This window comes from Oncorhynchus nerka, linkage group LG15, assembly GCF_034236695.1.
Source record: "Oncorhynchus nerka isolate Pitt River linkage group LG15, Oner_Uvic_2.0, whole genome shotgun sequence".
NCBI classification, from domain to species: Eukaryota; Metazoa; Chordata; class Actinopteri; order Salmoniformes; family Salmonidae; genus Oncorhynchus; species Oncorhynchus nerka.
Window position 1 is genome coordinate 57,569,433 of NC_088410.1, and position 14,577 is coordinate 57,584,009.

The following is a 14,577-nucleotide window of genomic DNA, read 5'->3' on the forward strand; positions in this document are numbered from 1 at the left end:
AGAAGACTGAGATAGGGAGAGATTGAATATGTCTGTAAATACTCCAGCCAGCTGGTCTGCGCATACTCTGAGGATGCGCTGGAGATGCCGTCTGGCCCAGCAGCCTTGCGAGGATTAACACGCTTAAATGTCTTACTCATGTCGGCCATGGAGAAGCAGGGCCCACAGTCCTTGGTAGTGGGCCGCGTCGGTGGCACTGTGTTATCCTCAAAGTGGGCGAAGAAGGTGTTTAGCTTGTCCGGAAGCAAGACGTCAGGGTCCGCAACGTGGCTGTTTTTCCCTTTGTAGTAAGTGATTGTCTGTAGATCCTGCAACATGCGTCTCGTGCCTGAGCCGTTGAATTGTGACTCCACTTTGTCTCTATACTGACATTTTGCCTGTTTGATTGCCTTACAGAGGTAATACCTACACTGTTTGTATTCAACAATATTCCCAGTGCCCTTGCCATGGCTCGTGCTTTCAGTTTTGCACAAATTCTGCCATCTATCCACAGTTTCTGATTAAGGTAGGTTTTAATAGTCACAGTGGGTACAACATCTCCTATACACTTCATAAACTCAGTCACTGTATCAGTGTATTCTTAAATTGTATTCTCAGAGGCTACCTGGAACATATCCCAGTCCGCGTAATCAAAACAATCTTGAAGCATGGATTCCGATTGGTCAGACCAGCGTTGAATAGTCCTTAGCATGGGTACTTCCTATTTGAGTTTCTGTCTATAGGATGGGAGTAGCAAAATGGAGTTGTGATCAGATTTGCCGAAGGGAGGGCAGCGGACGGCCTTGTAGGCATCCTGGAAGTTGGAGTAGCAAGGTTGAATGTTTTAGCAGCAAGAGTACTATGGTCAATGTGTTGAACTTCGGTAGTGTTTTCCTCAAATTAGCTTTTTTGAAATCCCCAGGTACAATAAATGCGGACTAAGGATATGTGGTTTCCAGTTTGCATAAAGTCCACTGAAGTTCTTTCAGGGCCGTTGTGGTATCGGCTTGAGGGGGAATATACATGGCTGTGACTATAACAGAAGACAATTCTCTTGGGAGGTAATACGGTCGGCATTTGATTGTGAGGTATTGTGAGGTATTCTAGGAAAGGACTTGAGTTTCTGTATGTTATTACAATCACACCATGAGTAGTTAATCATGAAACATACACCCACACCCTTCTTCCCGAAGAGTTATTTATTCCTGTCTGGGGGATAAACTGCGAACCCAACTGGCTGTACAGACTCAGACAGTATATCCCGAGCTATGTTTGGATCAGCCTCTGGAATCAGTTCAATTGCCCTGGGGGAAACAAAGAAAGGATCCGATTCGGGAAAGTCGTATTCCTGGTCGTAATGCTGGTAATGCTGTTGAGTTACCACAACTCTAATATCCAAAAGTTCTTCCAAGCTGTATGTAATAACACACAAAATGATGGGCTAATAATGTAAGAAATAACAAAACAAAAAAAATACTACAAAGTTGCTTAGGAGCTAGAAGCACGGCTGCCCTATCTGGCGCCAGTTTCTTGAATGTGTATGTTACTTGAATTCTGTGAAGTATTTATTTTGGCTGCAATCTGAGGTGCAGTTAACTCTAATGAATTTATCCTCTACAGCAGAGGTAACTCTGGGTCGTCCTTCCCTTTGGCGGTGCTCATGAGAGCCAGTCTCACCATAGCATGTGATGGTTTTTGTGAATGCACTTGAAGAAATTTCTTGAAAATTTCCGGATTGACTGACCTTCATGTCTTAAATGGACTGTTGTTTCTCTTTGCTTATTTGAGCTGTTCTTGCCATAATATAAACTTTTTTTTACCAAATAGGGCTATCTTCTGTATACCACCCCTACCTTGTCACAACACAATTGATTGACTCAAACACATTAACTTCTTTTGGATAGGAGGCAGCATTTTCACTTTTGGATGAATAGCGTGCCCAGAGTGAACTGCCTCCTACTCAGTCCCAGATGCTAATATATGCATATTATTATTAGTATTGGATAGGAAACACTCTGATGTTTCTAAAACTGTTTAAATAATGTCTGTGAGTATAACAGAACTCATATGGCAGGCGAAAACCCAAGAAAAAATCCAAACAGGAAGTGGGAAATCTGAAGTTTATTTTGCACTTCCTAAGGCTTCCACTAGATGTCAACCGTCTTTAGAACGTTGTTTCAGGCTTCTCGTGTGAAGGGGGGCCGGATGGGAACTGTTTGACTAAGGGGTCTGCCAGCAGCCTTGTTCTCAGTCACACGCATTTCACATGAGAGGTATCTCTCATTCCATTGCTTTTCTACAGACAATGGAATTCTCCAGTTGGAACATTATTGAACATTTATGATAAAAACATCCTAAAGATTGATTCTATACTTAGTTTGACAAGTTTATTCGACCTGTAATATAACTTTTTGAACTTTTTGTCCGACTGGACCTGAACGCGCTTTTGGATTTGTTTACCAAACGCCCTAACAAAAGAAGCTATTTGGACATAAATGATGGACATTATCGAACAAAACAAGCATTTATTGTGGAACTGCGAATCCTGGGAGTGGATTCTGATGAAGATCATCAAAGGTAAGTGAATATTTATAATGCTTTATAATGCTATGACTAATGTTGACTACCCAACATGGCGGATATTTTTCTGGCTGGTTTGGGCTCTGAGCGCCATTCTCAGATTATGCTTTTTCCGTAAAGTAAAAAAAAATCTGACACAGCGTTTGCATCAAGGAGAAGTGTATCTAAAGTTCCATGCATAACACTTGAATTTTCATCAACATTTATAATGAGTATTTCTGTGAATTAATGTGGCTCTCTGCAATATCACTGCATGTTTTGGAACTACTGAACATAACACGTCAATGTAAAATAAGATTTTTGGATATAAATATGAACTTTACCGAACAAAACATACATGTATTGTGTAACATGAAGTCCTATGAGTTTCATCTGATGAAGATCATCAAAAGGTTAGTGATTAATTGATCTCTATTTGTGCTTTTTGTGACTCCTCTCTTTGGCTGGAAAATGGCTGGGTTTTTCTGTGAGTTGGTGGTGACCTAACATAATCGTTTGTGGAGCTTTCGCTGTAAAGCATTTTTGAAATCCGACACTGTGGCTGGATTAACGAGAATGTTATCTTTAAAATGGTGCCTAATACGTTCAAGAAATTTGATTTATGAGATTTCTGTTGATTTGTATTTGGCGCCCTGCAATTTCATTGGCTGTTGGCGAGGGGTTCTGCTAGCGGAACGGAGTTTCCACAAAGACATTTGTGGAAATTCCACAAGAAAGAAATTCCACAAATGTACTTTTAACAAGGCATACCTGTTATTTGAAATGCATTCCAGGTGACTACCTTATGAAGCTGGTTTAGAGAATGCAAAGAGTGTGCAAAGATGTCATCAAGGCAAAGGGGGGCTACTTTGAAGAATCTCAAATATAAAATATATTTTCATTTATTATTATTCCACAATGTAGAAAATAGTAAAAATAAAGAAAAACCCTGGAATATATATATATATATATATATATATATATATAAAAACACTTTTTTTTTTTGCTAAAGAGGTGGGGCTCAAAACAAAACTTTTTTGTTGTTGCCCTGAATGGCAGGTCACCACTGAGCATAATGTTGGAAGATGTATACCATGCGTATCCCATACACAAGACAAATACAAATGGAAACTATTGGATAAATGTAAAGTTTATGAGGGTAAAGTCAAACTAAACAAGTATATTGCGACAGGGCCATAGAGAGGCATGAGTGGGGATGATCCAGAAGGATGTCAGGTTTTATGAAGCTTGGTAATGGACCAGCAAAAAGTCTCACTCAGGTTTTTATATTGTCATATTGTCACTTTCACTCTACATATTTTCCCAATACAGGCATGCACACACACACACACCATGTATATTTCAAAAGAGAACAAATAACATATAACAACACTCAAGACACTCGAGTTTAATGGTCCAATACTGCCATTTTTATCTCAATATCAAATCATTTCTGGGTAACAATTAAGTACATTACTGTGATTGTTTTTCATTAAAATGGTCAGATTTTGCTAGGACTGTCTGGGAGTGGTCTGAGTGGGGAGGGGAAAAACTGAAAACGAGCTGTTGTTGGCATAGAGGTTTGGAACTCTTTCTTATTGGTCAATTAACTAATTTACCACCTGGTGATGTCACCAAAACTCCATCCCACCAAAACAGCCTGATATTTCATGGGGTCGTTTCAAACACTTCTTACACTAAAAGGGCATTTTCATAATTTTCACAAGATTATTCCAACCTCAGTGTGGAAATATATATAAAACAGAGAAAATCACATTTTTGACTGCACTGGGCCTTATTTTTTTCCTTGTCACACGTGAGCCATAAAGTAAATGTATGCTATACATTTGAACAGAAAGGAGCAGCATACATATCTTCACTTTCTTTTCTCCTACTGCCTTTCCTTCCTCCCCCTTAACCACCCACTACACAGACAGATATCAAAGTGAGTTATACAACCGTTTAATCACCACCACGACGGGTAAAAGTAGGCTCTATCCAACACAGCCATATGCACAACCGCTAATAACACAGCTTTCAATTAGAATGGCTGTAAATCATCCATCTAGTGGCCTTTAATGGTCCGTTGGTCACAGAAAGATGTGAGGAGAAAAAAAAAATACTGATTGTAATTATACAGGCTTACAGAATCAGAAGTCATACCATGCCTGTGTGGAAGAAAGGGGAGCAGGGAAGCTGTATAAGAGGGCTAGGCAACAGAGACAGACAAGGAAGGAAGGGCGGTTTTATATGAGAAGATTTATAAATACGTCCCTGACTGCCAGAGGGAGGGCTTTATAAGAACATGGCTAGGCTAGAGAGACAAACCTAGCTGGAAACAATTCCCAGGTCCATGAGACAGGGGATATAAAAGAAGCACAAAGTGCACTCCCTTCCATTTCACTACTATGTATTGTACCTAGAATTAAAAAACAGGTTGCTGCTTCAACATTGTAGACTGAATGGTACCACAAAGCTAAGTGCTTTAGGTACTGGAACGTTCACTGAGTTGACATGCTGGAAGTGTCTCTCCACTTCTGGCTCCTCCTGACTCAGTCTGAATGATTAATCACATTCCCACACCTGCCATCAGGGTGAGCATTTATCTGCATCGCAAAGGACAGCCACTGTATCCCTCTGTCTCGCTCTCTCACCGTATCGGCGGCTCTCTTTCTGTCACTTTCTTCCTGTCTCCCTCTCAAATAAGAACCTTACATTCATCCACTGATCCACTCAGCATGAGGCCTACATGGTTAAACTCATCCCGCTGTAGTGGCTCCTTACAGTAATCTCCTGTGCTCTAGGTTCAGAGCCTGTACTGATGCATCCTTCTCTTTTGGGATCAGTGTAGTAGCCTCAAACCTCAACACCCTCTGTGTCCATGATTTAACCCCTACACCCCCTGTCCTCTGTGTCCATGATTTAACCCCTACACCCCCTGTCCTCTGTGTCCATGATCTAACCCCTACACCCCCTGTCCTCTGTGTCCATGATTTAACCCCTACACCCCCTGTCCTCTGTGTCCATGATTTAACCCCTACACCCCCTGTCCTCTGTGTCCATGATCTAACCCCTACACCCCCTGTGTCCATGATCTAACCCCTACACACCCAGTCCTGTGTCCATGATCTAACCCCTACACCCCCAGTCCTGTGTCCATGATCTAACCCCTACAACCCCTGTCCCCATCTGATCTTACCTCCACGGGGAACCTCCTGCTGTTGATGCTGTGTTCCGACCCTGCTGATCCGTTACTCTGACCCCAGTGGAACTCGATCTTCTCCGCCTTGAAGCGTCCAGGTAGTCCTGCCCCCCGTACAAAATAGTCATCCTTCAGCAGAACAGCCACTGAGAGAGGGGTGAAAGAGTAATACAAGTCAGTATTGGGAGTATTGGTAGAGAAATAGATGTGACTCTCACTCACAATTAAAATCTGATGTTTTGTTTTTCCTCAATCAAAAATTCAAAGAACTTGGCTGTCAATAGCCTTCATTAGATAGATAGATAGATAGATAGATAGATAGATAGATAGATAGATAGATAGATAGATAGATAGATAGATAGATAGATAGATAGATAGAGAGAGAGAGAGAGATCCACTCCCTTAGATAAAGGGCATGGGGAGGAGAGGTTAAAAGGCAGATAAACGTAGAGGGTCAGAAGAGGAAAGAAAGCAGAGAAGAGATACAGTAAGTAAGAGGGATAAGTTGAGGAAAACGTCTTGTGTTAATCTGTGATTTGCCTTTTCTCTCTGAATGTGCCTCTGTCCATGCTGATTATTGTCCAGAACTGTTGTGACAGCGACCAATGTAACATGCACTTTATATTTGACTTGACTTGTGTGCATACCAGTACATCCTGTTAAATTTCCTCCTAAATTAAAGTATTTTTCTGCTGAAGCCTATTTGAAGCTAGGGGACTCAGGGAGCTGGACACATAAGAGCCTTCTTCTGCGCTGTCATCATTGGCCTTAAAGGTCCCTGATGACATGCTAATTCTCAGTTAAATAGGCTCCATTGCTTCATAATGCTTTGTTACTGTAGTCGAATTCTTCAACTAGAAACCCTCTGCTGAATGTGAAAGCTTTGAACATTTACAGTGACAAATTGAGCTTTGCCCAGAGACTTAAGCCATCAATTAACCCCTGCAACCTCCAATAAACACACTTTGTCAAGTCAAGGAGATATCTGTGTTCCATCAAAGGGCCTGGGATAGCTTGCTTGCTACAGCCTTCTCTGGGCATTCTAAATTTAAATACATTATCAAACACAGTTGAATTACCACAGCATCAATGGTTCGCGACTTCATGCAAGAAGACTTGCACATTTCAGAGACAAAACATGTCTTTGCAGTTTGCTTTGAAAGTTAGTTAAAGCTGGTCTTGTGGAAGAATTCCCCCTTCAGGAGTTGGAGTTGTGAAACGTAATCATAAGTAAAGGCTTTGGCTATGTGTGGTGTAAACACTGAAGCTGCATTTTTTTGTGTTTTCCAGGATATCTACCCTCCTCCTATTCACATCGGAGGTCCTGCTGAGTTTGCCTGAGTCACGCAACATCTGGGCCTATATTCACAAATAGTGAAGTGCTGATCTAGGATCAGTTATGCCTTTTAGATCATAATGAAAAATATTGTGATCCTAAAACAACACTCCTACGCAGAGAAGCTTTATGAATAGAGGTACTGAAACTCCACTGTGTGAAGAACTCTGACATTTCCCCTGTCTGTTTGTGGCGTGGTAGTTAAGTGAGTGTGCTCTGTGCATATTTAGATGATTCCATAACCCTTGAACATCTCTCCAGCTGACATCATTAGCCAGATTAGGCCCCTGATCCCCCTGTCTGTTAGGATTTAAGGGAGGATTTAACCTAGCCAGGCCCTCCAGATGAAATGCAGCTACAGCCAGGCTTCTTTTAATCACAAATCCAACAGAGGAGGAGAGGAGAGAGGGATGAGCATGAGGACAAACAAACCCACATTGATTATAAACACCAAAGAGCAGGGGGAAGGAGGGAGGGAGAGAGAGAGAGAGAGAGAGAGAGAGAGGTAGATGGACAGTATGAATGAGGGGTATAGAGAGAGTGAGACAGATTGTATTTAACCTTTATTTAACTAGGCAAGTCGGTTAAGAACAAATTCAGATTTACAATGACGGCCTACCCCGGACGACGCTGGGCCAATTGTGCGCCGCCCTATGGGACTCCCAATCACGGCCGGATGTGATACAGCCTGGATTCGACTCAGGGACTGTCGTGACGCCTCTTGCACTAAAATGCAGTGCCTTAGACCGCTGCGCCACTCGGAAGCCCAAGAAAGAGTGTGAGAACGGAGAGAGAGAGAAAGGGTGATGACACTCGCAGTGTCAAGCGATAGACAGTAATACAATGTGGAGATGGGACTTGCTGTGTGTAGTGGGCAGAGCTTCTGTGGAGAACTGAGAAGGGATCTGGGTGTACAAACGCAGGCTAGGGTTTGTTAAGCTAAAGAGGTTCAGCACACAAGCTCCACCAAGCACACTGTAAACATACAGCCTCACAGCGGAAAACTGATCCCCCTTCTCTGGCTAGTGTCATGGACAACAGTCACACACAGATGCATACACATGCAAAAACACACAGACGAGAGGAGAGGCAGGCTTTTGGGACTTTGATTAGCCATGCTGCCCTCTCTGTGTTTTGGCACATCAGCAGTCGAGCTGAGCAGGGCAGGAATAAGATGCTAAGCCAAAAAGACCTTGAATCACAGGCTGTGAAAGACGGGAAGTAAATCCTTGATCAATGCAAATGTCTCCAGTGCCAGCATTTCCTCATGAATTTGCTTCAGGCTTGCTTGACATTTGCCTGGGAAAGAAATGTTTAGCTGAAGACTTCTGGACGCTGGCCAATCAGCTGCAGCTCAAAGCCAAAGTAGGTCAGGGCACCATGCAGGGAAATCGATTAGGATCAACTTTGAAGATCTAGTCCCTTTGTGGTTAATTACAATGTTGGCAGGATCATGCAAGGTGAAGTGTAGCCCTTTCCACTCACAGCCCCTGTCAGCCTGTATACGGGTTGAAAGGAGTCAATGTGCTCTGAAAGCGGAGACATTGAGGTCAATAATAAATAACATTTTGATGTCATACAGGCCAACAGCGCAACCGTGAGTCGCGCACTTCACATTTCCATACTTAAAAACAAATGTCATTTACAGCATCAATGTTTACAATCCAGAACATTTGCTGCGGGACACACACACCTGAATGACTCCATTCTATGTGCATCAAAATTACAATATGTTTGTCTGAAGTGCCTTTTGAAAGCCTTGTAAGACACTGTAAGATCGTATTTTATTACTTAGCTAGCCATGTTGGCAATACAATAAGCGTTCAGATAATGCCCACCTGACCCACATTGAAATGACTTAGGAACTGTACACAGTCTGGAGAGGTGTCCCCCCCCACTTGGAGACACCAGCTAGACATCTCTTGTAATTATTTTTTCTTATCCTGCACCTACTAACTTTTGTATGAATATTCTGATGTTACGGAATGTATCCAGAGTATTTTTTTGATTTTGTTATTGACAAATGCTGAGAAAAGTACAGTAAGTGTAAAATTCACATAAAATCAACAATGTAATGTTTGGATAGAGCCTTATGTCAGGTGAACTGTTGTGTCCTCACCTTTGATCTGATATTTACTCCCTAATCTCCAAAGTGTTATCCTTCAATTGCTGCCATGGTTATGAATATGCTTTTTATAGTTCTTCTGTTAGAAACATTTCAATTTGGCCCTATCAACAGAGGCCAATTTCCATGAGTGTAAGCGTTTAACACTTCGTAAAGCCATAACCGAACGCATCAAATCACATTTTATTGGTCACATACACATGTTTAGCAGATGTTATTGGGGTTGTTGCGAAATGCTTGCGATCGAACCGTGTATTTATGTCTCCTCTCGGACTGATATTTTTCTTCCATACCCCCCCACGTCTTTGATCCTTACACATAGTATGAAGGAGCATTTGAGGATAGCGCCTCAGCCCACCATGCTGAAGAATTAAAAACCCAAGCCTGTTCTACTCCAATAGTTTTGGATGAGTGAAGGAATGCTGACCTGTCTTCTTACCGGAGCATTGAGGAAAGAACCCATCTTTGTCTCACCCTGCTACGGTGGGTAAAAAAATCTGTTCTGTCTGAATGAATGAAGGCCCGCTGACCTGTCTTTCCTGTGTTCTTCATGGAGGTCTTGTTGGATGACTCGGCGTTGAACCCGTTGAGGGTCAGCTCCTGGCACTCCTGAGACACCTTGGCATCCTTGTCTGAGATGTCCACCGGTGATTGGTTCCTCTCCGCACACTCAGGGTATGAGGAGGTCCAGACCCCAGGACTGTGGGTCCCTAGAAGAAGAGAGGAGGGAGAGTGAGTTCTCAGCACTAAGATCTGGGCCTGTATTCAAAATGTGCTCAGAGTAGGAGTGCTGATCTAGGTTCAGGTCCCCCACCCATCAGTGTCCATACAGTATCATTTTTAAAGGCTATTCTGATCCTAGATCAGCATTCTTACTTTGAGACCCTGGCTATATGAAGATGTCACAGTCCCGATACCCATAATGTGCATGAAGCCCATCGAAAATCCAGCTGGTTTTTACTAACTACACTTCCTAAATGGAGACATGAGAGAGTAAAACCATTTCCCCCCACCTCTCACTTTGCATTGAGAGAGATGGTAGAACCAGTAGTGAAATCAACTTCCACCCTCTGCAGCACCTTCCCTGATCCACTGGCTGCTCTTCTAATCCTCGCTCTCCCCCACAGCAGAGATCCTACTACAGAATAATACACCATCGCAGACAGGGATGCTCTTGATCTGTTCACCACTACAATGGGACCAATAGAACTACAAAAGACTGCAAGGACCACAGACAAAGGATCACAGGCAAAGGCAGACTCAAACACTTCTCTCGATTAACAAATCATTTATGAGCCCATTCCCTAAAGGTTAGAGTCAACTTTTCAAGTGGTTCATTAAATAGAAATGTGACTTATTTTTTACTACTACCCCCGGGGCCCTCCGGACCAGGGCTGGCTTTATGGCATGCTTTGGGATATATATATATATATCTATATCGGACACAGTCGGACACATATATATATCGGACACAACCTCTAACATCTATTGAGGAACAGACAACTGTGTCCGATTAAAAAAAAAAAAATATATATATATATATATATAAAAATCGGACACAGTTGTCTGTTCCTCAATAGACGTTCTCCTGGATGACATGAATATTACTAGTCGGACTCCCCACAAACACATGCAGGCAGGTATGCATGCACAAACACACATATACACGCCAGACCTGGATTCAAATACTATTTAAAATATCTCATTTACTTTCACAGACATTCAAAGTATTCAGATATATTTTATTTGAAAGTTAATTTTTTGTATGTCTTTGGAAATACATTTGGAAATTACTTGAAAATACTCAAATACACGGAGTCAAATACACATCCATGCATTTAACCCAGAAATGTTCAAAAGTATTTGAATTACATATTTGAAAATACTCTGAAATACAATTTGTTAGACTATTTTTTGGGGGGGAGGGGGCTGTGTATTTTAAACACCAGCTAGTTAAATACACATGTACAGTATTTGAACCCAGGTCTGACGCATGCACACACAAGCACACACACACACACTAACTGAAGAGCAATTCACAGCAGTAATGCATTTTTTCAGATTAATTTGTTACCAGTTTCCAGGGCCTTAAATGTACTTTTTGGTCCACAAGCCACTGTAGCATTAATTTAGCTATAAATATGATTATACTTGACTATTTTTATTCACAAATGCAAGTGAAAGGCTCACAATTTGGAGCCTCGAGCACCCGCCAGGTGGCTGGTGAAATAGACATCTTTACCTGCCAATGGAAAAATCTACCCGCCAAATTTTAGGCCCTGCCAGTTTGATGCTGAAGCAGTAAAATAGACCCAAGTGCTACAGATTTGTCTATTGAGTTACATTTGGATGAATCGTCTTCTCCCCATTCCACACACCGCCTGGAAGTGTGTATTTATTGGCCAGGTTTGGATTCCATGGAAGGGCTGGCGCTAAGTATCTGGGCTGTGCTTCTCACTAGTGGCTGCATCAGCAAGCTGGAGTGAAGTCATCAGTCATCGCCTTGTGTCTGTCTGTACCAGTGCCACTCTAATATCTCACACTGTTAAAGAAAAGTGTGCACATGGGGATGTGTGAAACTTACTCCTCAACCTGAAGTGTCCCTACTTGCGCCAGCGAATAGCTAACTATACGCGTGGCACGACTGGTAAGACACTTCAGGAGGGTGGTCACGTGTGCTAGCAAAGCAGAGGTCCTCGGTTCGAGCCTGTGTGAGCCACGTCAGAAGTGGTACTAGTTAAACAAGCAGTGTGACATCCTTTATACACACACACACACACACACACACACTCCCGTCTCGCCATTGTAATACGAGCAGATAAAAGACATCTGCCTGCCACTCAAAAGTGTGCAGGCTTGAGGACACTGTTCATATTCCAACACAGAAATGGCAAGAATTTACAATACGTATTTGAGTAGTTAACATCTCCTCGGCACTTCAGCCATAGTAATAACAGAAGATGGCTGCTTGCCACTCAACAGGATATTGTTCATATACAGTAGAGAGAGAAAGCAAGCTCAGAGGGAATGTATTTTCTACTACTGTAAATAAAACTCTGGCTGTCTCGGTTTGACATATTCCTCTCTCTGCCCTGATCCAGTTAAATATATGAGGTGGAACCACAAATCTAATCCTCTATGAACATATTCTGTTTTCTTCGAAATAACAAACAACCTAATTCCATGCAAACCCATGTTTTCAGGAAGGCAAATAATATAGCTACCCCAGATATAAAGAAATTAACGACAAAAAGCAATAAAACAATAAGCTCTGAGAGAAAATGCGCCAAAGAAACATAATTACACACATTCAAAATGTAAACGTTTCTGCTTTTCGGAGCTGTAGCCTTCAGTTCACCTTTCTGGAAAGCAGTCCCTGATGAAAAGCTAGCTCAGAGCTTTCCACGTCTATTATTTGTTGGCAACTTATTTTGTAAATAACCTTCTGTAGCTTTATGAAAACAGTTCTGCCTGTAGCCTCAAATCCTGATGCCCCTCCTCATAGACAACAACAACATACATAGTCCTCATCGGTGGTGTAAAGTACTGTAGTAAAAATACTTTAGTCCCTTTCAGTATATGTGCTTTAGTATTTATATTGCTGACAATTTTTACTTTAACTTCACTACATTCCTAAAGAAAATAATGTACTTTTTACTTCATAAATGTTCCCTGACACCCAAAATCACTAGTTACATTTTGAATGCATAGCAGGACAGGAAAATGGCCCAATTTACACACTTATCAAGAGAACATCCCTGGTCATCCCTACTGTCTCTGGTTTGCTTAATATAGGGCATTTGCAATGATTTACACTTTTACTTTTGATACTTAAGTATATTTTATTAATTACATTAACTTTTTATACTTTAAGTATATTTAAAACCAAATACTTTTACACAATTAGTATTTTACTGGGTGACTTTTACTTGAGTCATTTTCTATTAAGGTATCTTTACTGTTACTCAAGTATAACAATTGAGTACTTTTGTCACCACTGGTCATCATGAAATGTTGCAGTATGTTTATGTATCCAACCTCGATCATACTTAATAACTACATGTATTTTTTCCCACCTCATCTTTACAGAAATCTAAGACTAATGTTGAGAGCTTTTTTTGTTGTATAAAATTGTATTTTGCATGCATCATTTCAATGCATTTATTTTTCCCTACTGAATGCAATTTCTTCCCCAATTAAACAACAACATGATTAAACAATGGGTAAATATATGTTTTCATTACAAGCTACAAAGCTTTTTATTTATCCATATGAGCGAAGTATACACAACAGAAATCCAGGCCCTTTGTTTAATTAATAAACGTTGAATATTAATGTACAGTTCCAGTCAAACGTTTGGACACACCTACTCATTCCAGGGGTTTTCTTTAATTGGACTATTTTCTACATTGTAAAATAATAGTGAAGACGTCAAAACTATGAAATAACACATACGGAATCATGTCGTAACCAAAAAAGTGACAACTTTGCACACCCGTGATATTCTCTCAACCAGCTTCACAAGGTAGTCACATGGAATGCATTTCAATTAACAGGTGTGCCTTGTTAAATGTTAATTTGTGGAATTTATTTCCTTCTTAATGTGTTTGCGCCAATCAGTTGTGTTGTGACTGTCAGGAATATCATCGAAGGTGGCTCCCCTTCCCGTCCGGGTGGCGCTCGGCGTCGCCGGTCTACTAGCTGCCACCGATCCTTTTTTTCCCCTTTTTGTTTGGTTTTGTCTAATTGTTTTCACCTGTTCCTTCTTGGGGTTTTTGGGTTGGTGTTATTTAAGTTTGATTAGTCTGCTTGTGTTTGTGCGGGCTTGTTGTTGTGTATGTAAGAGGTGATTGATTATTGTTGGGTTTTCGCTGTCCGGTTTTATACCAGTGATACTTGGGTTGTGTTTTACGCCTGTGTTCGGCGCCACCCATTGTACGTGTTCCTGTTGTTGGACATTAAAGTGTTTTTCCCTCGAATCTTCTGCTCTCTGCGCCCGACTCCACACCCATCACTCTTCGAGCGTTACAGTGACAAGGTAAGACCTGATGGTGTGGGGGTGATTTTCTGGTAACACTGTCAGTGATTTATGTAGAATTCAAGGCACACTTAACCAGCAAGGCTACCACAGCATTCTGCAGCGATACGTCATCCCATCTGTGTTGCGCTTAGTGGGACTATCATTTGTTTTTCAACAGGACAATGACCCAACAAACCTCCAGACTTTGTAAGGGCTTTTTTGGTTACTACATGATTCCATGTGTTATTTCATAGTTTTGATGTCTTCACTATTATTGTACAATGTATAAAATAGCAAAAATAAATAAAAACCCTTGAATGAGTAGGTGTGTCCAAACTTTTAACTGGTACTGTATT

At 41.4% G+C, this 14,577-nt stretch overlaps 1 protein-coding gene across 1 annotated transcript in view; it reads right to left on the minus strand.

The window, feature by feature from the left end:
- LOC115142954 (receptor-type tyrosine-protein phosphatase gamma-like) overlaps positions 1–14,577 on the minus strand; it is a 324,742-nt gene that overhangs the window by 142,001 nt on the left and 168,164 nt on the right. Inside the window, exons 3-4 of the mRNA XM_029682861.2 lie at positions 9,732–9,911; positions 5,738–5,886 (exon numbers count right to left, since the gene is read on the minus strand). Coding sequence (XP_029538721.1) covers positions 5,738–5,886; positions 9,732–9,911 — 329 coding nt within the window. The remainder of the gene's footprint in view (positions 1–5,737; positions 5,887–9,731; positions 9,912–14,577) is intronic.